At 41.8% G+C, this 27288-nt stretch overlaps 1 protein-coding gene across 1 annotated transcript; it reads right to left on the reverse strand.

Annotated features, from left to right (window-relative positions):
- Nucleotides 1–6432: 6432 nt before the first annotated feature.
- LOC126481873 (outer dense fiber protein 3-like) lies at nucleotides 6433–27087 on the reverse strand. Its single transcript, XM_050105832.1, has 3 exons — nucleotides 26838–27087; nucleotides 17773–17974; nucleotides 6433–6700 (listed from the first exon to the last, which is right to left on the reverse strand). Exons 1-3 carry the CDS (start codon nucleotides 27085–27087, stop codon nucleotides 6433–6435), a joined length of 720 nt encoding a protein of 239 aa, XP_049961789.1.
- Between the last annotated feature and the right edge of the window lie 201 nt (nucleotides 27088–27288).

Genomic DNA, 27288 nt, shown 5'->3' on the forward strand with positions numbered 1-27288 from the left:
ACAGCGGAGCTACAACGCAACTCAAGGTCCGTACAAAAATAAGGTTGGTCAGAAAGCGTTCTGTGCTGCTATTAGCTGACGCTGTGACGTCACTACGGAACAGCGTCTGCCTCGGGAACAGCGCTATAACGTGTGCCCCGCGCATTTGTGCGATGTATTTGTGGTACGTTTTAGTTTCTATTATTGATATTCTGATATTGCTAGAATGTTACCTCTACATCAATAACTTAACCAACTTTTAAACAGACACTGCTGATTTCAAAAATAATTCAAGCATCTATCGAATCAAAACATCAAAAAAAAAAAAAAAAAAAGCGCATAGTACAGTCTGTTTTTGAAATTTTCTCTCAAAGTAAATGTTGGAAATGAGCTTTCAATCTTCTAAGTTACTCTAAGAACAGTTTTAACGTGTAAACAAGACATTTTCAGCGCTCATTTTCCTTTTGTGTTCATCACAAGTTCAAAGGAACTTCAACTAACAGGTACGCACTGTTGTTTTCACGGCAGAAATTATACGTGGTCCTTATTTGTAGAAGGCTTTTGAATTAGCGAAACTAAACAGAAAATCCTTCAAAATACCTGGTTGCGACTGAAACTGCAGTTTAACCAAGAACGCAGGGTTGACGCTGCAGGGGTAGAGAATATTCGAATTCCTTGCTGATAAAATTGTAGCTTTGTTGCGAAACGGTGCGCAAAGAAATCGACTTGCAGAATAATGTCCTCTTTGACCCATAATCTCCATTTTCGCCCCTGTAACAAAGTTCTGATTTGATTGGGTGAAAATATTTTCCCCATTATTCGACTAATTTCACGAGACACAAATGCATTTTTTATTACTTTCTTCATTGTGATGACGCCGTTTCGTTGATGACAACAGACTTTGAAGATCTTGTAATTTTATGTACACGCTCCTCATACGAGCATTTCTCCTCTGTAATGCTACTAATTAATTCTGTGTACTGGCTTTATCTGAATCAGTAGAAATAACTTCATATTCCATCATCTTCATCTTCTCTTCAGGTATTAGACAGGAATTGCCTGTTACGGTACCCATCTCTGTCGCTGTCTTCCTCAGTCTCTTCTCCCACGGCACTTATAATTTCTTGCCTTTAAGGGAAGTCTCTCACTCTCCATTCTTTGTAGATGTTCATTCCATTTTCTTCCGTAATCTCGAATTTTATCATTGAGGCTAAAGATTTGCAGTTCTTGTCTAATACGAGGTGCATTCAAGTTCTAAGGCCTCCGATTTTTTTCTCCGGACTGGAAAGAGATAGAAACATGCGCATTGTTTTAAAATGAGGCCGCGTTCATTGTCAATACGTCCCACAGATGGCAGCACCGTATGGCAGATGGAATTTTACCGCCAGCGGCGAGAATGAGAACTGTTTTAAATACATAAAATGGCGACGTTTTCCTTACTTGAACAGCTTGGAATCATTCGTTTTCTGAATTTGCGTGGTGTGAAACCAATTGAAATTCATCGACACTTGAAGGAGACATGTGGTGACGGAGTTATGGATGTGTCGAAAGTGCGTTCATGGGTGCGACAGTTTAATGAAGGCAGAACATCATGTGACAACAAACCGAAACAACCTCGGGCTCGCACAAGCCAGTCTGACGACATGATCGAGAAAGTGGAGAGAATTGTTTTGGGGGATCGCCGAATGACTATTGAACAGATCGCCTCCAGAGTTGGCATTTCTGTGGGTTCTGTGCACACAATCCTGCATGACGACCCGAAAATGTGAAAAGTGTCATCCAGGTGAGTGCCACGAATGCTGAAGGACGACCACATGGCTGCCCGTGTGGCATGTTGCCGAGCAATGTTGACGCGCAATGACAGCATGAATGGGACTTCCTTTTCGTCGGTTGTGACAATGGATGAGACATGGATGCCATTTTTCAATCCAGAAACAAAGCGCCAGCCAGATCAATGGAAGCACACAGATTCAGCGACACCAAAAAAATTTCGGGTAACCGCCAGTGCTGAAAAAATGATGGTGTCCATGTTCTGGGACAGCGAGGGCGTAATCCTTACCCATTGCGTTCCAAAGGGCACTACGGTAACAGGTGCATCCTACGAAAATGTTTTGAAGAACAAATTCCTTCCTGCACTGCAACAAAAACGCCCGGGAAGGGCTGCGCGTGTGCTGTTTCACCAAGACAACGCACCCGCACATCGAGCTAACGTTACGCAACAGTTTCGTCGTGATAACAACTTTGAACTGATTCCTCATGCTCCCTACTCACCTGACCTGGCTCCTAGTGACTTTTGGCTTTTTGCAACAATGAAAGACACTCTCCATGGCCGCACATTCACCAGCCGCACTGCTATTGCCTCAGCGATTTTCCAGTGGTCAAAACAGACTCCTAAAGAAGCCTTCGCCACTGCCATGGAATCATGGCGCCAGCGTTGTGAAAAATGTGTACGTCTGCAGGGCGATTACGTCGAGAAGTAACGCCAGTTTCATCGATTTCGGGTGAGTAGTTAATTAGGAAAAAAATCGGAGGCCTTAGAACTTGAATGCACCTCGTATACTGATTTCTTAGTCAGTCTTCTCTTGTGCAACCTTTAACACCTCTAAGGAACTTCATTTCTTGTGCCTGGATCCGGCTTTCTTGCTTCTTGTTAATCACCCATGTCTCACTTCCATAGAGCAGTGTGAGAACTGCAACAGTTTTGTAAAATTTGATTTGTGCGTCTTTCCTGGTTTTGCTTTTTAGGTTCCTGTTGATTGTTCCACATATCCGACTGAATTTACTACACTTAATTTCAATATCTCTGCTGCAGCCATATGTCATTTCACATCCGAGACAACTGAAATGGTTTACTTGCTCAGCCGGTTTCTGTGGCCGAGAGGCTCTAGGCGCTTCAGTCTGGAACCGCACGATCGCTACGGTCGCAGGTTCGAATCCTGGCTCGGGCATGGATGTGTGTGATGTCCTTAGGTTAGTTAGGTTTAACTAGTTCTAAGTTCTAGTGGACTGATGACCTCAGATGTTAAGTGCCCTAGTGCTCAGAGCCATTTTACTTGTTCTAAAATCTTCTGATCTACCAATGTTTTGGTTCTGATTGGTTCTTTCCCCATGAAGGCCATTGTATTGGTTCTTTTCCCATGAAGGTCATTGTCTTAGCTTTTTGTTTTGAAATTTCCATGTTAAATTTTTCTCTTATTTGTTTTAGCAAGTAGATTCCTTTTTGGAGATCATCTTCCTTATCTGTTAGGATCACTGCATCATCAGCATATAGTAAATTATTTAAAAGAATGTTCCTATCTAGGTAGATGCCTTTCTGAAATTCTGATTTCCGTATATGTATTATTTCAGTAATGTAGACGTTGAACAAAGTTGGAGAGATGCAACAGCCTTGTCGTACCCCTTTGTTAGTTGGTACCTCGTTAGTTGTTTTACCATTGAGATCTAGAGTGATATTTGTGTCTTGACATAAAATTTTTATCGCAATCACTGGATGCTTTGGATATCCGCGATTCGTCATTATTTCCAAAAGTTTGCCTATTGAAATTGTCAAAAGCTTTTTTTAAAGTCAATAAAAGCAATGTGTGTTTCGTTATTATACTCTCTCCGTTATTCTATTATTTGTTGTAGAATAAAAACTGCATCTATTGTGAAGGATCCTTTCCTAAAACCCATTTCTTCCTCATGCAGTATTGCTTCTGTTATGTTTTTAAGTCTAGTATTTAAGGCCGGCCGAGGTGGCCGAGCGGTTCTAGGCGCTTCAGTCTGGAACCGCCGACCGCTACGGTCGCGGGTTCTAATCCTGCCTCGGGCATGGATGTGTGTGATGCCCTTAGGTTAGTTAGGTTTAAGTAGTTCTATGTTCTAGGGGACTGATGGCCTCGGAAGTTAAGTCCCATAGTGCTCAGAGCCATTTGAGCCATTTAGTATTTAAAATATTATCATCCACTTTGTATGCTGAGTCCAGTAAACTTATTCCTCTGTAATTACTGCATAGGATTTTATCTCCTTTTTAAAAAATTGATATCACTCTAGCTGTTTTACAGTCTTTGGGAACACTCTTCCTCTTCCACCGTTCATTGAAGAGGTGTAGCAGTCGTTGATGTAGCAACATTTCTCCATATTTTAATAATTCAGCATGAATGCCGTCTTTCCCTGTTACTTTTCTGTTCTTAAGTGATGTTAGTGTAGATGTTAATTCGTCAGACTGTATTTCATCTAATCCTTTCTCGTCTAGTTGTTAACTTCATATTCAAATGTTCACATATCAGCGCTCTTCTTCCGTGGTGGAAACTATTGCAAAGTCACTATGCTTCTTCTACGGATCTCACATTTGTCGAAAGGTTCCTTTCTTTCTCCCGTCCTACGTGTGTGCTAGGATTGGCACTAATAGTAAAAGGCAAATTACACGAGTGAAATGCAACGCTCTTAAGCACTCGTTTCCGCAGACAGTTTCTCTGAAATGACGAGAACACTTGCAACATTCACAGCGTCTTTTCTACAGCATTTCAACGTCCAAATCCTTTGCAGACTTGCACCGCATGGGAAAGCATGAAGCACTACTTCTGCACCTTTAGTATTGCGACTGTAAGAATTAGTCAAGAACAGCAAAACCTGATGTTGCCTGTACACACTAACAACACTTACACTTGCAGATAATCCGCTATGCAAAAGCAGCTAAACGAAAACGACAACACTCACGAAACCACACAGCCTCCCCAACATTCAAATATGGGCGCGAAATGTTCCACCCTGACAACATGCGTAAAATGTCAGAAACGCATCTGCTTCCATGCAGCGTTCGCTGCGCCGCTCTGAACACAACCGTTTGAATGTTGCGGTTAGCAGCAGTTGAACAATGACATCGTAGTCACGAAAACCAGAGACTTGTGCCGATATGTATCGAAAGGAACTCCTGTTGTGTATATTAAATCATGTGGTTTTAGTATTTTAATTATAAGAAATTATTTTTCATAAGACTCAATTTCAGAACAGTATTTTGTAAAAAATGATTTCTCATTTAAGTTTTACCCCAAATTTTCATAAATCGAGAGTTGAGATTTTTATAGCTGGAGGTGAAAAGAGTAGGGAAGATTGTGTGCTTGAAATGATGTTTTCCGACACCTAAAAGTCTAGAAATTAAGAGCGGGTATAATGCCTGAAAAATACGTTCTGTCATGCTAGAAATTACTTTCTATGTCGAAATCCTTACGCTTCTGGAGCTAGATGATTGTATTTGCCTGCATAGCAATTACAGTAAGGCGAAAAGTTAATGACGACAAAATCTGTGAAAGTTGAACATATTCCTGTTATTTATTCTAAATGGATTCTCTTGTATGTGCTGTCCACCGTGGCGCCATAAGCTAACGATGCCAGACCGCACTGTAGCCACGGTAACAATGAATTTCAGAGAAACTGCATGGCAGAAGCACATAATTTAAGCACTCTGAAATTGAATCAGTAAAATTAATAACGTTGCAACTGAAAATTAAGAGCATGTTAAGAAATAAGAACTTTTCGCAACGTCTGCAAACTGATACTCATTTAATGTCAGTTTTAACAATAGAAATAAGTCAGAAATTATCATACACGTTTTAACTAAACACATAATTATTCAAAGCCAAGAAAAAAGACATGTAAACAAAGCAAATGCAGTATAGGGACCGTGGATACATCACGCTTAGTCCTACTGCAGCTTCAAAATTTTTGTGACATGTGGTTGGCACATCTAGCTACACTTTGTAACATCGAACATAAAAATATAGTTTCTCAAACAATGCAGAAATGAGGACAATTTAACGCAGCCATGGAAGTCTCACCACCTGAAAATTCTGTCCGCTATCGAAACTAGGTCAGGCTCTCTGTTGAATCGAGACGAACGTAGTAAACATTGGTCACGAAAGTGCACGCCTGTTAGACGAACTTACGACATCTAGAAGCACTTAGAATAACAAGCATATGTCAACAGTAGGTTTTCCTTAGAGAAATGCGCAGATATGATGCCATCTGCAATAAATGCAATTCTTACTGATTTTTTATTGGCAACACAGATAGTTACCTCGAATCCACTTGGGCAAAATATACCGATAGACGCTAAATGAATCACTAAAACAGTTACGTAATCATGGTAATCGGCTGTGGCACGAGCGGAGCTGACAATTCTGTCGTATTGGCCACCGCTTGCCTTGTAACTCAATAACACAGTCTAAGAAGCAGTTTCGTCTTCCTGATTTGTGGATGTAAACTTGATACCAATAATAATGAAGCAACAGAGACTTTGTAGACTCCTGAAATCATTGATAATGGCAGAATGGCCCGATTCTCTCGAGAAGACGAAGATGATAAAATATTACATCACTCACGTAAAAAGTGTCACGGAAATGAGAGAAGAACACGAGTATGATAACCTGGAACCCGAGGAAATGTTTCCTTCGCTTTTGTATGTTTCGCCGGGATCTAGTTGTCGCAGGGCAGGATGAGCGGCGTGAGGTAGGGTGAGTGCTTGATTCCGAAAGAGATGCCGAAGTCGTTGGTTTGGCAGCAGCGTATGGGCGGCGGCAGATACTTGGCCGGACCGGGGGTTTCAGGCCCGCCAGGGGGCGGGTACACCTTGTCCGGCATCGTGTAGGCGGGCGCCTTTGGCCTGATTAGGTTGACTTCGCCCACGGTGTAGTCGGCCGGGCCCGGCCATGGCCGGTAGATCCAGAAGCGTGGGTACCCCGACCTGTAATCACAGGAAAGAAATATACTAATTTACCTTCCACACCTCATGGATGTTGAATAACTCAAAAAACCTTAAACATATTTTCACTTAAGAGGTAATATCAGATTCGTACCCCCCTCTCCCCCCCCCCCCCCCCCCTCCCGCATGAACCATGGACCTTGTCGTTGGTGGGGAGGTTTGCGTGCCTCAGTGATACAGTTGCAGTACCGTAGGTGCAACCACAATGGAGGGGTATCTGTTGACAGGCCAGACAAACGTCTGGTTCCTGAAGAGGGGCAGCAGCCTTTTCAGTAGTTCCAGGGGCAAAAGTCTGGATGATTGACTGATCTGGCCTTGTAACATTAACCAAAACGGCCTTGCTATGCTGGTACTGCGAACTGCTGAAAGCAAGGGAAAACTACAGCCGTAATTTTTCCAGAGGGCATGGAACGACCGTTGCGGTCGCGCGGTTCCAGACTGAAGCACCCAGAACCGCTCGGCCACACTGGGGGGCTCATTCGGATCTCCGGGCAAGGACTACTCAGGATGACGTCGTCATCAGGAGAAACAAAACTGGAGCTCTACAGGTCAGTTCGTGGAATGTCAGATACCTTAACTGGGCAGGTAGGTTAGGAAATTTAAAATGGATAGGTTAAAAATGGATAGAATTAGTAAAGTTCAGTGACAGGCGGAACAGGACTTCTGGTCAGGTGAATACGGGGCTATAAACACAAAAATCAAATAGCGGTAATGTAGGAATAGGTTTAATATCGAGTAAAAAAATAGGAATGCGGATAAGCTACTATGAACACCATAGTGAATGCGTTATTGTAGCCAAGATAGACACGAAGCCCACACCCACCACAGTGGTATACGTTTATATGCCAAGTAGTTCTGCAAATGAGGAGGAGATTGAGATAATGTATGATGAGATAAAAGAAATTATTCATATAGTTAAGGGAGCCAAAAATTTAATGGTCATGGGGGACTGGAGCTCAATAGTAAGAAAAGGAACAGAAATACAAGAATTAGATGAGCATGAACTGTTGGAAAGGAATAAAAGAGGAAGCCACCTCGTAAAATTTTGCACAGAGCATAATTTAATCATAGCTAACACTTGGTTTAAGAATTATGAGAGAAAGTTGTATATGTGGAGAGACCTGGAGACACCAGAAGGTTTCAGATGGATGATATAACGATTAGACAGAGATTTAGGAACCAGATTTTAAATTGTAAGACATTTCCAAAGGCAGATGTGAACTCTGACCACTGCAGATTAAAACTGAAGAAACTGCAAAAAGGCCGCAATTTGAGGAGATGGGACTTGGATAAACTGAAAGAACAAGAGGTTGTAGAGGGTTTCAGAGGGAGTATTAGGGAACGATTGCCAGGAAAAGGGGAAAGGAGTACAATAGAAGAAGACTGGGTAGCTTTGAGAGATGAAATAGTGACGGTAGCAGAGGATCAAGTAGGTAAAAAGAAAATGGCTAGTAGAAATCTTTGCGTGACACAAGAAATGCTGGTTTTAATCGATGAAAGGAGAAAATATAAAAATGCAATAAATGAAGCTGGCGAAAGTGAATACAAACTTCTTACAAATGAAATTGACAGGAAGTGCGAAATGGCTGAGCAGGAATGGCTAGAGGACAGCTGTAAGGGTGTAGAATTATGTATCACTAGGGGTAAGATAGATATTGCCTACAGGAAAGTGAAACATACCTTTGGAGAAAAGAGAACCACCTGTATGAATATCAGGAGCTCAGATGGGAAACCAGCCCTAAACAAAGAAGGGGAAGCAGAAAGGTGATCTATATAAGAGAGATGTACTTGAGGGCAATGTTATGGAAATGGAAGATGTAGAGGAAGATGAAATGGGAGATACGATACTACGTGAAGAGTTTGACAGAGCACTGAAAGACGTCAGTCGAAACAAGGCCCTGGGAGTAGACAACATTCCGTTAGAGCTACTGATAGCCTTGGGAGAGCCACCATGACAATACTCATCAAGATGTATGATACAGGCCAAATACCCCAGACTTCAAGAAGAATATAACAATCCCAATTCCAAACAAAGCAGATACTGACAGGTGTGAAAATTACCGAACTGTAAAGATCAGTTTGGATTCTGGAGAAATGTAGGAATACGTGAGGCAATACTGAAACTACGACTTCTCATTGCAACTATTAATCAAACTGCGTGCATATGGAGTATCGTCTCAGTTGTGTGACTGGATTCGTGACTTCCTCTCAGAGAGGTCACAGTTCGTAGTGATAGGTGGTAAATCATCGAGTAGAACAGAAGTGATATCTGGCGTTCCGCAAGGTAGTGTCATAGGCCCTCTGCTGTTCCTGATTTACATAAATGATCTAGGTGATAATCTGAGAAGCCCCCTTAGACTGTTTGCAGATTACGCTGTAATTTACCGTCTAGTAAAATCATCAGACGATCAATTCCAATTACAAACTGATCTAGAGAGAATTTCTGTATGATGCGAAAAGTGGCAATTGGCACTAAACAAAGAAAAGTGCGAGGTCATCCATATGGGTACTAAAAGAAATCCGATAAATTTTACGTATACGATAAATCGCAAAATCTAAGGGCTGTCAATTCGACTAAATACCTAGGAATTACAATTACGAGCAACTTAAATTGGAAAGACCACATAGATAATATTGTGGGGAAGGCGAAACAAACACTGCACTTTGTTGGTAGAACACTTAGAATATGCGACAAACCCACCAAAGAGACAGCCAACATTACACTTGTCCGCCCTCTGCTGAATAATGCTGCGTGGTGTGGGTTCCTTACCACGTAGGATTTACGGAGGACACTGAAAGGGTGCAAAGAGGGGCAGCTCGTTTCGTGTTATCGCGCAATAGGGGTGGGAGTGTCACTGATATGATACGCGAGTTGAGGTGGCAGTCACTGAAACGAAGGCGGTTTTCTTTGCGGCGAGAACTATTTACGAAATGAGAAAATATTTTGTTGACACCCATCTACGTAGGGAGAAATGATCATCATAATAAAATAAGAGAAATCAGAGCTCGAACGGAAAGATTTAGGTGTTCCTTTTTCCCACGCGCCACTCGAGAGTGGAATGGCAGAGAAGTAGTATGAAAATGGTTCGATGAACACTCTGCCAGGCAATTCAGTGTGAATTGCAGAGTAACCATGTAGATGTAGATGTAGGTTAAGGAAAGTAAAAACTACATTTATAGCATTTGTAGACTTAGAGAAAACTTTTGACAATGTTGACTGGAACACTCTCTTTCAAATTTTGAAGGTGGCAGGGGTAAAATACAGAGAGCGAAAGGCTATTTACAATTTGTACGGAAATCAGATGGCAGTTATGAGAGTCGAGGGGCACAAAAGGGAAGCAATATTTGAGAAGGTAGTGAGACAGGGTTGTCACCTACCCCCGATGTTATTCAATCTGTATATTCAGCAGGGAGTAAAGGAAACAAAAGAAAAATTTGGAGTAGGAATTAGAGTCCAGGGAGGAGAAATAAAAACTTTGAGGTTCGCCGATGACATTGAAATTTTGTCAGAAACAGCAAAGGACTTGGAAGAGCAGTTCAACGGAATGGACAGTATCCTCAAAGGAGGATATAAGATGAACATCAACAAACGCAAAACGAGGATGACGAAATGTAGTCGAATTAAATCAGATGATGCTGACGGAATTAGATTAGGAAATGAGGCACTTAAAGTAGTAGATGGCTTTTGCTATTTGGGCAGCAAAATAACTAATTATAGTCGAAGTAGAGAGGATATAAAATGTAGACTGGCAATGGAAAGAAAGAAGAGAGATTTGTTAACATCGAGTATAGATTTAAGTGTCAGGAAGTCCTTTCTGAAAGTATTTTTATGGAGTGCAGCCATCTATGGAAGTGAAACATGGACGATAAACAGTTTAAACAAGAAGAGGATAGAAGTTTTTAAATTGTGATGCTACAGAAGAATACTCAAGATTAGATGAGTAGATCACGTAACTAATGAGGCGGTATTGAACAGAATTGGGGAGAAGACCAATTTGTGATACTACCTGACCAAAAGAAGGGATCGGTTGGTAGCACACATTCTGAGGAATCGAGGGATCTCCGATTTAGTACTGGCGGGAAGCGCTGGGGGGGTGGGGGGGGAGGGGGAGGGGGTAAAAATCATAGAGGGAGACGGAGAGATGAATACAGTAAGCAGATTGAGAGGGATTTAGGTTGCAGTAGTTACTCAGAGATGAAGAAGCTTGTACAGAATAGAGCAGCATGGATAGCTGGATCAAACCAGTCTTTGGACTGAAGACCACAACAACAACAACAACAACAACAACAACAACATCTGACATATTACAAAACAAGCAACTGTAGAGTACAGTGAAGTACATTTGTAATTCCAATACTGTAGTAATAACGCATCATCAAAGAGAAAAATCAGCTTACAACACTTATACTGACTGCATAACTACACTGAAGACGTACAGAAGTTTGATCTTATGTTATACTCATATTATTCGATAGTATTAACAACATATCCACAGTAGTCGGTCTACTAAGAAATTCATCAGTGGAGTAGAAGTTGGCCGCCAATAAATCCTTTAGGTTCCTAAAATTAACTTTGTTAGTAGTTTCATAGCTGTCACCAATTTATTGAAAATATGTATTCTTGACTAATGGGACCTTTCTGGACCAAAATAAGTGGCTTTCATGTTTATGTAGGTTATTATTTCTAGTACTGATATTATGAGCTGAGCTATTGATTTGAAAAAGACATATTTATGACAAGTTTCATCACATAATAAATGTGTTTGGAAGCAGTGGTTAGTACCCCAGTTCCTTGAGCAGGCCTCTGCAGGACATTCTTGAGTTAATACATACTACATAGTTTTGGATTCAGAAAATGTTAACTTGACTTGATGAGTTATCTATATATAACAACACAGTTGGTTGAAGTTAACCATTGTGTTGGGACAGACTTATCCAAAAACTACAGAATTACTGAAACTGTAGAGTAAAACAAACAATTTTTTCATTACATTAACAATTATGGCTACAATAATGGTAGTTCAAAAAGGTACAGGTGGAATTGCGAGTTTAAAGTTGGGAGAACGGATGCTCATGATGAAAAAGGAATGGACGCAGCTCAGTCATGACAGATGAGATGGTGAACGAGATCAGAGAAATGATTCGTGGTGACCATCGATTGACTTTGGACGAGATGAACGCAATGTTTCCAGAAATCTCCACATCTCTTCTACGGAAATCATTACTGATACAGTTGGTTCTCGAAAATTGTTTGTGAAATGGGAACCAAAGCACCCCACAGGTCAACACAAAGTCGATCAGAATCACATATTCGTGGGAGTTTCTCGAGTGCTTCTAACGGGAAAGTGAACGTAACTGACCTTTTGCGACTGGCATCGAAACGTGGGTGCCTCAATACAACCCTGATACGATAAGGCAATCAATGTAGTGGCGACATCCTTCCTCATCATCAGCGAAAACATTCAGAACCGTTCTCTCTGCTCGAAAAATCATGGCCTTTCTCTTTCGGGACCGTAAAGGGATTCTCTCGTTGAATTTGTGTTCCGGGACGGAAGAATTAATACTGTGCGGTTCTGTGGAATATTAAAAAATCAAAGAGAACAATAAAGGACAATATAAGGGCAATATTAACGAAGGGAGCGTGTTTGTTGTATTTGTTGACCTGCCACCTTCAAATTTTCATCGTTTCACCTCTCTGGATTTGTTTATGAGTGGAGAAAGGTTGTCTACCCAAGATGACGCTCTGCTGCCTTCAAACAATGGATCAAACTGATGGCAAGAGACATTTTTGGTCGAAGGTGTCATAAAGCTCATTCCACGGTTCACAATGTGCATCGAGAACGAACGCGACTACATTGAAAAACAGTGTCTGAGGTACAGCAGTGAATTTGTATATTTTCGATTTTATATAACAGTATTCTTCATTTCTCGACATGCCTTTCAAGACGCAAAACTACTTTTAAAATGGCATTGTCAAATAATATTTCACTAACGAAAAACGGTACTATGTGTAAATGGTATCCAGTAACCATATTTTATTGGTTCGCAGCAACATATGTACGTAGAGACCTGACATGGCAATTACAGCATAGTGAACACAGCCAACTATGAACTGGTCTTCACTGCGACTGAGCTGTCACAAGGGAATGATGAGCAAGTGGTCAATGATGTACGAGAGACAATCTCGTCCAATCAGGTAAAGAGAGGGTGATTGCAGAGTACAGAATTTCCCAGGCACAACAGCAGCCATGAGTATACCAATGGAGTCTGAAGTTTAAACACTGAGAATGGCGGAAAACCGACGTTATGCTGAATTAATATCAATGATGTCTACCAGTCTACCATTAATAGCTACCTTCAGTGAAACCAAGAACACTATTTGAAAGTGAATTACAAGCAAGAACTTTTGGTGTAAAGGGCTAATTGATCTGACAAAGATTTCTGGAGTTATTTGTGTTATAGAATGTATGATTAGGAACTTTACTAAGAAAGCAAATCAGCCAAACACAAATAGATACAGTAACCAGCAAGGTGTCAATGAAACATACTTCTGAAGCGCTTATTATTACTATTATTATTATTTCTTAAGTAGCCATCAAATGCAGTAACCTGATAACGAACTATGATCATTAATTCATAACTAATTAAAAATAGAGAACATACAGCAACAGCATGAAGTACAACTGATACACAGTGATAATATTAAAACTGTACATTTACATATTCGTACATGTTTTGTGTGACTACTAATAGCAGAGGTTTTATAATGATATTGTTGTGGAAATGGGCAAACAGTACAAGATACAGCTGTGAGGTACTGAATGATAACGATATTTTAAGAACATTAAATGGTAAGTTGGCTACTGTCAGTTATAAGATGCTTATTTCTAGAGTAGAAATGTAACAATAAGTGTGTACTCATAATTAAGCTTTTACTAGATCACCTAATGTAATAAGAATTATGTTGCTGGTACGGTTTTCATCGACATATCAGTCTAATCATGTTGATGTATTTACAGTTATTGTAGCGTCTGTTGTCTAGATTTCATAAAACTATTGCTTAATAATCTACTGAGAAGGTTAAACACTTGCATACATAATGAGAGAACTACCAGTATGAGGAATGTATGAAGGGACATGGAGAGACAAATGTTATGAGGACAAATCTGTGTTCTTCTGGATGGCATTGCAACCACATATATTAGCTTGACCTAGCATGAATCCTGTTTGTGGGGTGTAATAAAGTATATATTCTTCCTTAATAACAGTCGTCTTCCCAAATGCTAGTCCAGAGTTCTAACAACTGCAACACCTCGCTCGGTTTATGTAGAGTTCTGTGAGCAGAAATCAGTAAGTTAAACCAAATTTTAAAAACTGCCTAATATTTTGAGTATCGTCTCCCCCAGAAACAAAAAGATCCAATTAACAGCTGCCTCCTGTTCTTTAAGTATCTCATAGACTTTCAAGTATTATTGTATTATTTCAACATCATTTCCGCTGCAGTAATTTTACTGAATGTATTTAAAATTAAATAGAAAGATATTGCATTGCTCTGTAATATACAAAATTTATTCAACCAGAAGTACTTTTATTTAACTCAGTCTGACATTTTAGAATCATTTTAAAGTCACTGTAATAAGCATATTTGAGTCGATTGCTACTTTAAGATGGATTCTTTAGCTTGAGGGTTTTAGGAAAATTAGTTCTCCTGTTTCTTTCCATGAGCTTGATACCATATTTTCCTCCTTAACTTTTCACTATCTGTTTACCATGGATGACAAGAATGATGATAAGGTACAGTGTGTCAGCTCCTCAAACAACACACTAATACTGTCATTCTTTGATATATATCAAATCTGGAGACTAAATTGTTTCAGTTTTCCACAATACAGAAGTTATACAGAAAAATGATAGCTGATTCTTTGTTTCATAGATGTGCCTTAGTGTGCATTTAATGCCTCAGAATGTATAATACTTGGTAATTATGAGAGATGATGTGAGAAGACAGAACAACAATTTGGTAGGAGCAGCAAATAAAAGAAATAGAAATGCGAAAAAAGTTATGTTTTGTAGGTGTCATAGTCCATCAGTGAGGTGGCCTGTATAGAACAATTTTGAATCTAAAAAAAAAGAAGTGTATACAAAAACTAAAATAGTATGTAATCAACATTTGGAAAAGAAAGCAACACACATTAATGATGAAATTGTAGATTTGACTGGTAAATTCTTGTACTGAGGACAGCTGCCACATCTGGTTTTCTGAGTTGGCAAAGCCAACGAATGTGAATGCAAAATAAGAATTGCAGCAACAGGGTGATCTGCAGTGTACCTCAAGATCTAAATTCGTTGTCAGCAACATACTCTGTATTTAATACTTGTCATCATGATGCCAAATAAACCCTGCTTAGTGGCTGACAGCCATTTATAATTATGTACTGAATCTGTTGTCGCCAATATTTGCATCAAATTTAAAAAAAAAATTCTAAACAAACAAGTAAATTCACTAGACAAATTCTAAGTTTTTGTATTAAATAAAAGATAAATATATGAAAAGTACTTTGGTACATCATCTATGAAACTCATATGTGGGGTATGGTGGGGGGATGACATTGTATATCTATTATTCCAGTACCACAGTGTAAAATGTCTGTTGTAGCTTCTCTAACAGGAGTTTGTTGACATATTCTGCGGTGAATGCACGTCAGTTAGCCAAATCCAGGACAAATTCAGAATGAAATTTTCACTCTGCACTCGGCAGTCGCTGATATGCAATTTCCTGGCAAATTGGAACCGTGTGCCGGACGTAGAGCCAAACTTGGGACCTTTGCCATTGTCGGGCGAGTTCTCTACCGACTTTTTTAAATTCTTCATTTAGTTCGTAATGGTTCTTGTCATTTTGTCTGAGCAGATGCCACAGGACATCCCTTTAGGATCATCGTTGAATATTTAACTCTTTTTTTTTTTTTGTTACAGAGGGCAGCCAGCCATCTGACCGAACACGTTGAGCTACCGTTCTGGCGTCCAATTGAGTTACACAAGCACGACTCACGACCCATCCTCACAGATTTACTTCCGCCAGTACCACATCTCCTACCTTCCAAACTTGACAGAAGTTGTCCCGCGAAACTTGGCAAGACAGGCACTCCTCCAGGAAATGATACGCAGAAACATGGTTTAGTCACAGCCTGTGTGATGTTTCCAGAATGAAACTTTCATTCTTCAACGAAGTGCGTGCTGATATGAATCTTCCTGGCACATTAAAACTGTGTGCCCGATCGAGACTCCAGCTCAGAACTTTTTGCTTCTGCGGGCAAGTGCTCTACCGACTGAGCTACCCAAGCACGACTCATGACTCGAAACGTGCTCGGAGAGCACAGTCGTAGAGCACTTGCCTGCTAAAGGCAAAGGTCACAAGTTCGAGTCTCTATCCAGCACACAGTTTTAATATGTCAGAAAGTTCCATGGCAAATTGTTTTCTGTACTTTGAATATTCACCATTAAATGTTGTAATGGTCCCATACTGATGAACAGTGTTCATGATCAAATGGAGAAGAGAGTTTGGTAAGAGTCCTTCTTAATGATATTACACAGGGTGAAAGGTATTTAAACCGACAAACTCTGGGAGGTTGTAGGGGACATCAAAACAAATATTTTTCCCTAATGTCATTTTCTCCTATGAGGAGTATTTAAACCGGTAGAGGAAGATTTCTCTGGCGGCAAATTAATTAAACGAACAAACATTTTTCCATTCTTTATGGCCAAGAGACAACACCTTAACACAACCTAATATCAATTACAGTAGATTTTCAAAAATGCCTCCATTGACTCGTATACAAAGGTTACACCGTCGGATCATGTTCTGTCTGACACCGGCAAAAATATCTTGAATTGTTCCTGCTGCTGCTACTATCCGGGCTACCAGATCCTGTTCTGATACAACAGGGCCCGCATCTCGTGGTCGTGCGGTAGCGTTCTCGCTTCCCACGCCCGGGTTCCCGGGTTCGATTCCCGGCGGGGTCAGGGATTTTCTCTACCTCGTGATGGCTGGGTGTTGTGTGCTGTCCTTAGGTTAGTTAGGTTTAAGTAGTTCTAAGTTCTAGGGGACTTATGACCACAGCAGTTGAGTCCCATAGTGCTCAGAGCCATTTTTTCTGATACAACAGTAGTTGTGTAAACAAGGTTGCGCATCTCTCCCCACACAAAAAAATCCAGAGGGGACATATCTAGGGATCGAGCAGGTCATGGTACAGGACCATCTCTGCCAATCCACGTTTTTGGGAACCGTCGGTCCAGGAATCGACGCACACGACGACTGAAATGTGCCGGCGCCCCGTCATGTTGGAATCACATGCGTTGTCTTATAGGGAGCGGGACGTCTTCCAGCAAGTCTGGAAATGCTCTGGCGAGAAAATTGTAATAGTGCCTGCCATTTAATGGCCTAAGTAGCAGATATATCCCAATTAAACAGTCCTCAACAACACCGACTCACACATTAACGAAGAACCTAACTTGATGTTGATCAATCCGCTGTGCGGCTCGTCCGTTGTGGTGCGCTACGTAGTACGCATCAACCGCACGCATCAGTGTACTCACTCCAGGTGTATCGCTCCATTAGTAAACAGAGACAATGCACTGCTACACTGGTGGACAGCAGTTGCCTACAACTGAAGAGCGTAATACGCCCTCTAACAACTAAAGATCGTAATACGGCCTCTAACAACTGAAGAGCGTAATGCGGCCTCCACCGGATTAAATAATCCTCATAGGAACAAATGACATTAGGGAAAAATATTTGTTTTGATGTCCCCTACAACCTCCCAGAGTTTGTCGGTTTAAATACTTTTCACCCTGTATATCTTGAAGTTTCCTTACAGGAATTTTTTTGGCATCTGCTCTCCCCACAGCTAGGACCATATGGATATCCCACCAAAGACGACTTTTGGGCGAATGTATCTCGTTATTTGGCAAGTGCGACTGATTACAGTATCTGCGTGTCAGACGTCACTGGTTGTCGTCCCCTGTTTATGTGATAAGCAGAAGATGCAGGCACTCACAGGGAATAGGAGGGGGCGTTGGGCTTGTAGATGACCTTCTCGCCGATGACTACCGGCAGTGTGTAGGCATTGGGCGCCGGCGGCCGCGTCAAGCTGCGCTGCTTGTGGCGGTCGTTGAGGCTGTAGTGCGGCGCGCGGTTTGTCTTCAGCACTGGGACGTCCTCCACGCGGTACGCCATTGGGCCCGGGCTCTTCGGCATCGCTGCACACCAAAACTATGTGGCATAAACACTCCAAATGCTATGCTCTCACACAATTCGAGTTTCATTCACAGGCTATACGCAATATACGATGATAACGAAATTAATGTACGCATCGAGACATTGTCTCAGACAACATCAGTAACTAGAATGAAATTTTCACACTACAGCGGAGTGTGCGCTGATATGAAACTTCCTGGCAGATTAAAACCGTGTGCCGGACTGAGACTCGAACTCGGGACCTTTGCCTTTCGCGGACAAGTGCTCTACCAACTGAGCTACCCAAGCACGACTTACGCCCCGTCCTCACAGCTTTACTTCTGCCAGTACCTCGTCTCTTACCTTCCAAAATTTACAGAAGCTCTCCTGCGAACCTTAGAGAACTAGCACTCCTGAAAGAAAGGATGACTCCTGAAAGAAAGGAAGTTTCATATCAGCGCACACTGCGCTGTAGGGTGAAAATTTCATTCTAGAAACATCCCCCAGGCTTTGGCTAAGCCATGTCTTCGCAATATCCTTTCTTTCAGTATTGCTAGTTCTGCAAGGTTCGCAGGAGAGATTCTGTAAAGTTTGGAAGGTAGGAGACGAGGTACTGGCAGAAATAAAGCTGTGAGGACGGGGCGTGAGTCGTGCTTGGGTAGCTCAGTTGGTAGAGCACTTGCCTGCGAAAGGCAAAGGTCCCGAGTTCGAGTCTCGGTCGGGCAGACAGTTTTAATCTGCCAGGAAGTTTTAACATCAGTAACTCTTGTAGCTAAGATGTAGTGCTCCTATCATGTTTAGAGATATCGCAGAGGCATCTGTGTGGCTTCAGTGGCATTAAAACCTAAACTTTAAACGGCTTACACTGATTTTACATATCTGATTACATAAATGGCTCTACAAAAACAACAAATACATATAAATGGATATGTGAAAGACCTTCGACATAGCTACGAAACGCTTTGAACAATTTGAACCAAGCTGGGTACACATAAGAGTGGACAGTTATGCAGGGGTAAGACACGCCTAGCACCACTATTTGAGGGTGGAGGTATGGATGAGAAACTAATAATATGTACGTATAACTCTGGAATGCCTGCAACAATTACAACCAAAATACACTACTGGCCATTAAAATTGCTACACCACGAAAATGACGTGCTACAGACGCGAAATTTAACCGACAGGAAGAAGACGCTGTGATATCCAAATGATTAGCTTTTTCAGAGCATTCACGCAAGGTTGGCACCGGTGGCGACACCTACAACTTGCTGACATGAGGAAAGTTTCCAACCGATTTCTCATACACAAACAGCAGTTGACTGGCGTCGCCTAGTGAAACGTTGTTGTGATGCCTCGTGTAAGGTGGAGAAATGCGTACCATCACGTTTCCGACTTTGATAAACGTCGGATTGTAGCCTATCGCGATTGCGGTTTATCGTATCGCGACGTTGCCGCTCGCGTTGGTCGATATCCAATGACTGTTAGCAGAATATGGAATCTGTGGGTTCAGGAGGGTACGCCGTACTGGATCCCAACGGCCTCGTATCACTAGCAGTCGAGATGACAGGCATCTTATCCGCATGGCTGTAACGGATCGTGCAGCCACGTCTCGATCCCTGAGTCAACAGATAGGGACGTTTGTAAGACAACAACCATCTGCACGAACATTTCGACGACGTTTGCAGCAGCATGGACTATCAGTTCGGAGACCATGGCTGTGGTTACCCATGACGCTGCATCACAGACAGGAGCGCCTGCGAAGGTGTACTCAACGACGAACCTGGGTGCACGAATGGCAAAACGTCATTTTTTCGAACGAATCCAGGTTCTGTTTATAGCATCATGATGATCGCATCTCTGTTTGGCGACATCGCGGTGAACACACATTGGAACCGTGTATTCGTCATCGCCATACTGGCGTATCACCCGGCGTGATGGTATGGGATGCCATTGGTTACACGTCTCGGTCACCTCTTGTTCGCACTGACGGCACTTTTAACAGTGGACGTTACGTTTCAGATGTGTTACGACCCGTGGCTCTATCCTTCATTCGATCCCTATGAAACCCCACATTTCAGCAGGATAATGCACGACCGCATGTTGCAGGTCCTGTACGGGCCTTTCTGGATACAGAAAATGTTCGACTGCTGCCCTGGCCAGCACATTCTCCAGATCTCTCAGCAATTGAAAACGTCTGGTCAATGGTGGCGACCAACTGGCTCGTCACAATACGCCAGTCACTACTCTTGATGAACTGTGGTATTGTGTTGAAGCTGCATGGGCAGCTGTACCTGTACACGCCATCCAAGCTCTATTTGACTAAATGCCCAGGCGTATTAATTCCGTTATTGCGGCCAGAGGTGGTTGTTCTGGATACTGATTTCTCAGGATCTATGCACCCAAATTGCGTGAAAATGTAATCACATTTGTCCAATGAATACCCGTTTATCATCTGCATTTCTTCTTGGTGTAGCAATTTTAATGGTTCATACATGACTTACAAAACTACTAGGAAATAACAGTATGTGTAAAACACTCCTAAACCCTTTATAGTAGCAGCAAAGGAGAGAAGGTGACACGAAAAAATAATTGAAAACGACCGATATTAAAGTCGAATATAGGGTCTTTGGTCTTAGAATAATTGGTAACAGATCTGTTAGCATAAGAAGTACCCTGTGCCACGGCCTATAAGGTGGCTTGCAGGTCTCTTAAAATTTAAGGATAAGTCGCAAATCACTCGTAGGATCTCCGTCCTCGTTCAGTTCTCCTGAGAAGGATTTTACTAAGTCTCCAGAGGTCGTCCAAATTCAGTTGTCGGCGTACCCTTATCAGACTCCGAATCCCTCAGGAAGCTCACCACCTTCTCAAAATTCTGCCCCAGTTACATTTAACTGACAATAACAGTGGAGCACCCATAAGACATAATCGGATGTCAATGTAATTTCGTGCATGCACACACCATAGGCAGGTAAGTGAATGATTGTAGGGTTTTAATTCTCTGTAGCAGGTAAAACGACCATCAGAGTTAATTAGAACTGTCCGTGTTGTTATTAGGCCTCGTAGGGTATATGAGAGGGCGTGAACAGCTTCAGATGTTGAGTCATTACTGCCAAGGATACGGAGATGCAAAGTTCTAATATGAGACAGCGTTATCAGCAAATGACAGAGTTGGAATGGAGCCTCATTGTGGGTCTCCATTTGGCCGACTGGTCGAATCTTGCAGCATCCAGATTTGTGTGCCGATGTTTCACGGTAACGTGAGGGCAGGCATACACCACCACGTCTGACAATCGCTACGAAGGATAGCTGTATTGTGCACCAAGGCCATCGTAACACCTTCACATCCTCACCTGCCGTCCGAGAGCCATTAATGGACTCCTTGCAAAATTCTGAGTCATTCCGCGCCACTGGTTGGAGACTAGTAGCACTTCAACTAAGGGATTACCATTCAAAGCGTATGCTGCCCTTAACACAACACAAAAGGCTGGATTTGGAGTTGTGGCGTGACCGGGAAGCATCGACTGCTGGTGAATGAAGTCGCATTGTGTTCAGAGATGAATCGTGGTTCAACACTACTGCGAATGACCATTGTTGGCGAGTATGGTGGCGACCTGTTCAGTCCATTCTTTCAATGTTTTTGAGGGTCACAGCGGTGTTACTCCTGACGTCACAGTGTGGGGAGTCATTGGGTATGACTTAAGGTCACGGCTAGTAGCGACAGGCGAAACTCTGACGTCGCAACGCTGCGTCACAGACATCTTGCATCCTCATGTGTTACCTCTCACGTGACTACCGTGGTATTATTTTTAAAAGCACAATGCTTGCCCACACATAGCGTGTCTCTATGAAGTGTCTGCGTGATTTTCAGGCACTCCCTTGGCCAGCTAGATCCCCAGACCTGTCCCTGATAGAACATGTGTGAGACCTGCTCGGATGTCAGTTCATCCCAGTGCCAGTATCCAGTATATCACGAACCAGTTACAATAGTTGTGGGCCAGCCTGCCTCACGAGAAGAGACAATGACTTTACGAACCCTTCCCAAACGAATCAGTGCATGCATCCAAGCCACAGTGGGTACAACGTCAAATTGATAGTGGGTTTATAGTGCTAAGTTCCTTGTGTGTTTCACTCTATTTTGTGATCACTGAAATAACGTCACATATCCTCTCACCCCCTGAAGTTTTAATTTCGTTTTCTCCTCTCCTACTGGGTGTTTCATATTTTTTATTCTTTATTTTTTTCAGGCAGTGTATACTATCGTAACGAAGTGCACCAGAATCCTGCATAATCCTTGGTGCTGTCCCCCGCATTCTTTGTAGCATTCCTTTACCGGTTCTGCTTCTATCCAGAAACTTTCGGTACATGTGGCCTCTCTCCTAATGTTATGGAACATTTCCACGGAACTCAGAAATTTTTTTATGTTTCTTTACATAACTATCTCAGACCGTAATTCTTCTTTTACTCTCTTAATCTTCTCAAAAGAGAGATTTACCTGTTTAGAGGTTCGTGTTGAGATGCAATTTACATACTGGCTTTGATATGCTGTTGGGTTTATGTGGCACAGAAAATGAGAGTTCCAGGTTAGAGTACAGAGTTTATGAGAAGTGTTTTATTGTGATGTTGAGTGTGAACGGAAGTACACAAAACGGCTCACAAAGTTAACCTATGTAATGTTCCTAACATTTATGAAAATAGTGTTTAATAACACAACATGCACTAGTAAGTGCTTTCCGATGTTCAATGAAGTTGTTGATTACAGTTTACTTGTACACCCGAAAGCACGCCATTAATCAATCACGCCGAGAAAATCAGAGATCACCACGTACACAGACAGTAGATGCGATGTTAATCGCGAGGCCGTAGAATATTGAAACCCAACACTGTGAAACGACAGACAACATCCAAGAATACTGCCCCTAAGGCTGGTCCTGCTCCAACACGTTGTTTGTTTACTCTAGGTATGAGTGATAGTGAATAAGAGTCGAGTAATTGACTATTTGGATTATTTAACTGAGCCAGTTATAGTATCAATTACTTGTACGTTAATAATCCGTTATTCGATTAATTGTTGTGCTATTGTAGGTCTACAAAGCATTCCCCTAAAATAATGTTTGTGTGATGAAAAGGATTGTTTTACAAACAATAAAGTGCTATCACACTTATATTTGTCTTTCTGTAAACAATAGTAGTTGCTCATTTTCATGAAATACAACAATTTTTATTTCTGGATTTTTAACTACTTTTACTTGACAAGATCTTATCATAGGGGGGACACCATATTTAATAATGTATACAATCGCGCAATATAAAGAGAATTATCATAAAAGAACTGGTGTACATGTCGTCTGCCAAGTGTACGACAATCTGGCGACTATGTGCGCTATGTGTGGACATCAATCAACGATTTGGTCGTGCTATATCAAGCAAACGTGTTACTTGTACGGCTTCGGACACAGCGTGTGCGCAGCCTAGGGTATGTCTATGCTGTAGCTTCGCTGCACAAACATCGCCGGCGTGGCCAGAAGGTTATGAAGCAACCCCACTGATAAGGGAATGGTCGATTCGACATTTAGAAATCTGTCCTGAAACGTTGTATACAGGAAGAATACACTGCGAAAATTTTAGATGGTAAGACTGAGTGCATTTTTTTAATGTGGTAAAAATCGTCAAAGTTGTAGCAAGTTAGGTGGATATCGCAGCTGTAACAGACGACGCATGCGTAACACAGCAGGCCCATATGTTAGGTTGACGCCGCATCCCTAAACAGATGATACGACACAAACAATGTATATTGTAAACTGAATTTCAGTTTTGTCGATAGCTTCTTGACAATTTTTCACTCTTACCATTCGCTAGAATTTCTAACTCATTAAATACTCATAATCGTTATCTGTTGCTTTTGCAGTATCAGTAAATGTAGACAAGAGAGATAATGACAGTAATAAATTAGTGTGGTTCAATAATATGGATTTAAACTTGTGTTTGCTTCATACTGCCTGCAGGAACGTGGAATCCAATTAATGTTCTCAATCTTGCAAACAGTTGATAGGAAGCACGTAATATGCAAATGAAATCACCTTCTTCTCTTGAAGATCTGCACATGTGTTAATTGCTGGTTAACTTTTCGACAAGTCTTTCGAATGTCGTCGACATTTCATTAAAAAGTGTAGAAATATTAGAAGTATAAGGGGTCTGTTTGTGTTGTTGCCCCGGATGATAATTAGACGAAATATTTGTCAGGATTTGTAAGCAGTGGGACCTTGAGGTACGGCAATATGCGAACACCCAGAAGTAAATTTAAACAGTTTTACTAACAAAGGCTCACTATAAAACACGCATGCTACCTGCACCCATCATCACTCTGTCTGACATCCTAATTATGGTCGTATCGAAAGGCTCCAAAGTGAACTAAGAAAAGAGATTCGCGCCCGAGGCCACGCTGGTTAACACGGCGCGCTGCAGTCGGGAGCCAGTCGCTTACTCCCTGCGTCGCACTGCGGCCAGACGCACGTGTACTGGCCAAGCAAATTGTCAGCATTCCGGATAGGTTGGCTAGCAACGCGTGTTGCGTACCGTACGGCTGCGTGCAACTCGAAGACCATTATAGAAGATACAGGAAATAATTTCGTCGATTTCGTTCGAACGATGTTAGTACAAGGGTTGAACAAAAATATGGCACAGATGCCATACTTGTAACATACATAAGATATTGATTTTAACTGTACCAGCTACTGAAATTTATGAAAATGCATAGTTGCAGCAATATTACGCTAAGTCTCACTCTCAGAAGACGGATCCACGACTGTCACCTGAGACAGAGAGAAAAAAGAGAGAGAAGGGGAGAGAGAGAGAGGGAGGGAGAGAGAGAGAGAGAGAGAGAGAGAGAGAGAGAGAGGAAGAGGAGGAGGAGGAGGAGGAGGAGACTGCAAACACAGGAGCGAATGGAGAATGCGAAATATTTTAGCGGTTGCAAACTGCATCCCAAATAATTACTTGGAAAGTAAATAGTCCACGTGCACACCTGTAGACAATCGAAATCCTTTACAGAATATGATATTGCAGCTCCTCTCCTTAACTATCAGCAATGGGTCCGAGGCCTACGAGAAAGTCAGGTCGGGGCGCATATGTCACAGCACGTTACACTTGAGAACTTACACGAGTGCCAGCAACCGTTTTCGGCGGGGAGCGATTAAGTATTTCAAACGAATTTAATAGTCCTTGACAACATGTTTAAAGGCATACAAGTTCTCGATAGCACACAACAAAATTAAAACTTTTCAGTTAAATATTGATTTCTCGTGGGCCCCGCACGGATCTGGGCGTTCGCGAATTGCGGCTAATAACACGACTAGAGTGACGTCACAGGCCAGTTGCTGGCGCGACATTGCGATAAGATGTATCAGAAAACAGAAACGACTGTACGAATGAACTACCATATTCAGCTGAAATGTGCAATAATTTTTCCGACTGCGAGAATGTTGACTGTTGTATTACTTTATGATAACAGGATGAAGGAAAGATTTTTGCTGATCTAGACATTAACTAGCACAGATGTTTTAGGAATTTTAGAAGAGAGAACCAGTATTGGCAGCCATGAAGGATGGTTTTCCGTTTAAAGCAAAATGATTCAAATGGCTCTGAGCACTATGGGACTTAACATCTATGGTCATCAGTCCCCTAGAACTTAGAACTACTTAAACCTAACTAACCTAAGGACAGCACACAACACCCAGCCATCACGAGGCAGAGAAAATCCCTGACCCCGCCGGGAATCGAACCCGGGAACCCGGGCGTGGCAAGCGAGAACGCTACCGCACGACCACGAGATGCGGGCGTTTAAAGCATTTTCATTAAATATAAGGAGATTGTAATGAAAGAAGTCTTTCAAGAAAACAGCTATATGATTTTCTGAATACATTTCAAGTTATTTAAAGGTACAAATTGACTTTATTTCCTGTTCCATATATTGAATTATGTGGATATGAAATGTCGGAGACTGTGATTTTGTTCCTGAAGTAACTCCTGTACGGATCCTGCTTGTACGGTTAAGTCATTGAATGCTCAATTTCACCCACGATCTGCATTGAACCTACATTAAGAGCTAGGTCATTTTAGCAACATTTTACAGACCTGTCATAGCGCTACTGACACGATCCGCTGTTTCTCTCCGGGGGAATAAGTTTTCTTACAGCCGACCGTGAACTACGAGAGCTGAGGCGAACGGAGCCACGAGATCAACGGAGACTGAACTTAAAGTACAAGTAGAAAATACTTGGTTCTATAAAAATTCATAATAATAATTGAAATCAGATACTGAATCATTTGAAGAGCTTCGAAATAATGTTTCTAACCATAGTAATTAATGCCAGCTAACTTTCTTTGCGCATGAGTACATCGTAATCACAATTCTAAATAAATTAACTCTTTGGTGTTTTCCTGTCTTAGATAATAATAAATTAAATAAATGAATCAATAAATAACTAAATAATTAAAAATTAGAATAATCATCAACTAGTTGACTTGCTGTCGCTTTGAATGAGTTTATATATATATATATATATATATATATATATATATATATATATATATATATATATATATATATATATATATATTATAGCGAGTATTTATAATCACACTTTTTCAAATTAATTATATTGTATTACTAACTTACGAAATCTAGTCTATCGTCTGGAAGTGATTCCTCAAGCAATCAATCGAGGTTGGGGACATTGCCCTCACCAAGTCTCGAAGCCAGGGTCTCGAGGTCCAAATAGGAAACTAAGGTCCAATTCTTTACTAGTACCTACTCCGATTCAATAATGTTTACAATATACTTCTACGTTAGCTGACGACATATCGGCAATAAGGATATGTACTTACAGAGCGGCTCGAGCGGCCAGCGGGCCGTGTACTGGGGCGTGCCATCCTTGCCGAAGCGCGTGTAGTACTTCTCGATGGTGTAGCGGTTGGGCGCGGGCCTCACTCGCCGATCCACCAAGGGCGGCTTGGGTCGCATCGTGTAGTTGGGCGCGCGGTACTTGGTGGGGTCATGGCCCTCGTAGCCCACAGTCGACGGCAGCCTCACCGCCGCCGGCCCGGGGCCTGCAAATAAACTAATAGTTATTTCCATTTCCCAGGAAGCAGAGCAGTCTCCTCTCCGAGAAACCAATTCTCGGATATGCAACCGGGTGGGTGTATTTGGCTGACACAATAATTCGAAGACTGTCAGCTGCTACTGAAATATAAAAGGGATTTAACAGGCTTATATATCGCCCCTCCCCTCCCCCTTCTACAAGGTAGTCAGCAATGGGTCCGCTCCCAGCGGCTCGTG

This window comes from Schistocerca serialis, chromosome 5 (genome assembly GCF_023864345.2).
Source record: "Schistocerca serialis cubense isolate TAMUIC-IGC-003099 chromosome 5, iqSchSeri2.2, whole genome shotgun sequence".
Taxonomy (NCBI): domain Eukaryota; kingdom Metazoa; phylum Arthropoda; class Insecta; order Orthoptera; family Acrididae; genus Schistocerca; species Schistocerca serialis.

What these genes read in the sequence shown, in the direction of transcription:
- LOC126481873 (XM_050105832.1), bottom strand. Translation starts at nt 27,087, where the DNA reads ATGGAAATAACTATTAGTTTATTTGCAGGCCCCGGGCCGGCGGCGGTG. An exon ending in CTGGCCGCTCGAGCCGCTCT is followed by an intron (nt 17,975 to 26,837) that starts GTAAGTACATAT and finishes TTTGGTGTGCAG; the next exon opens with CGATGCCGAAGAGCCCGGGC. An exon ending in AACGCCCCCTCCTATTCCCT is followed by an intron (nt 6,701 to 17,772) that starts GTGAGTGCCTGC and finishes CTGTGATTACAG; the next exon opens with GTCGGGGTACCCACGCTTCT.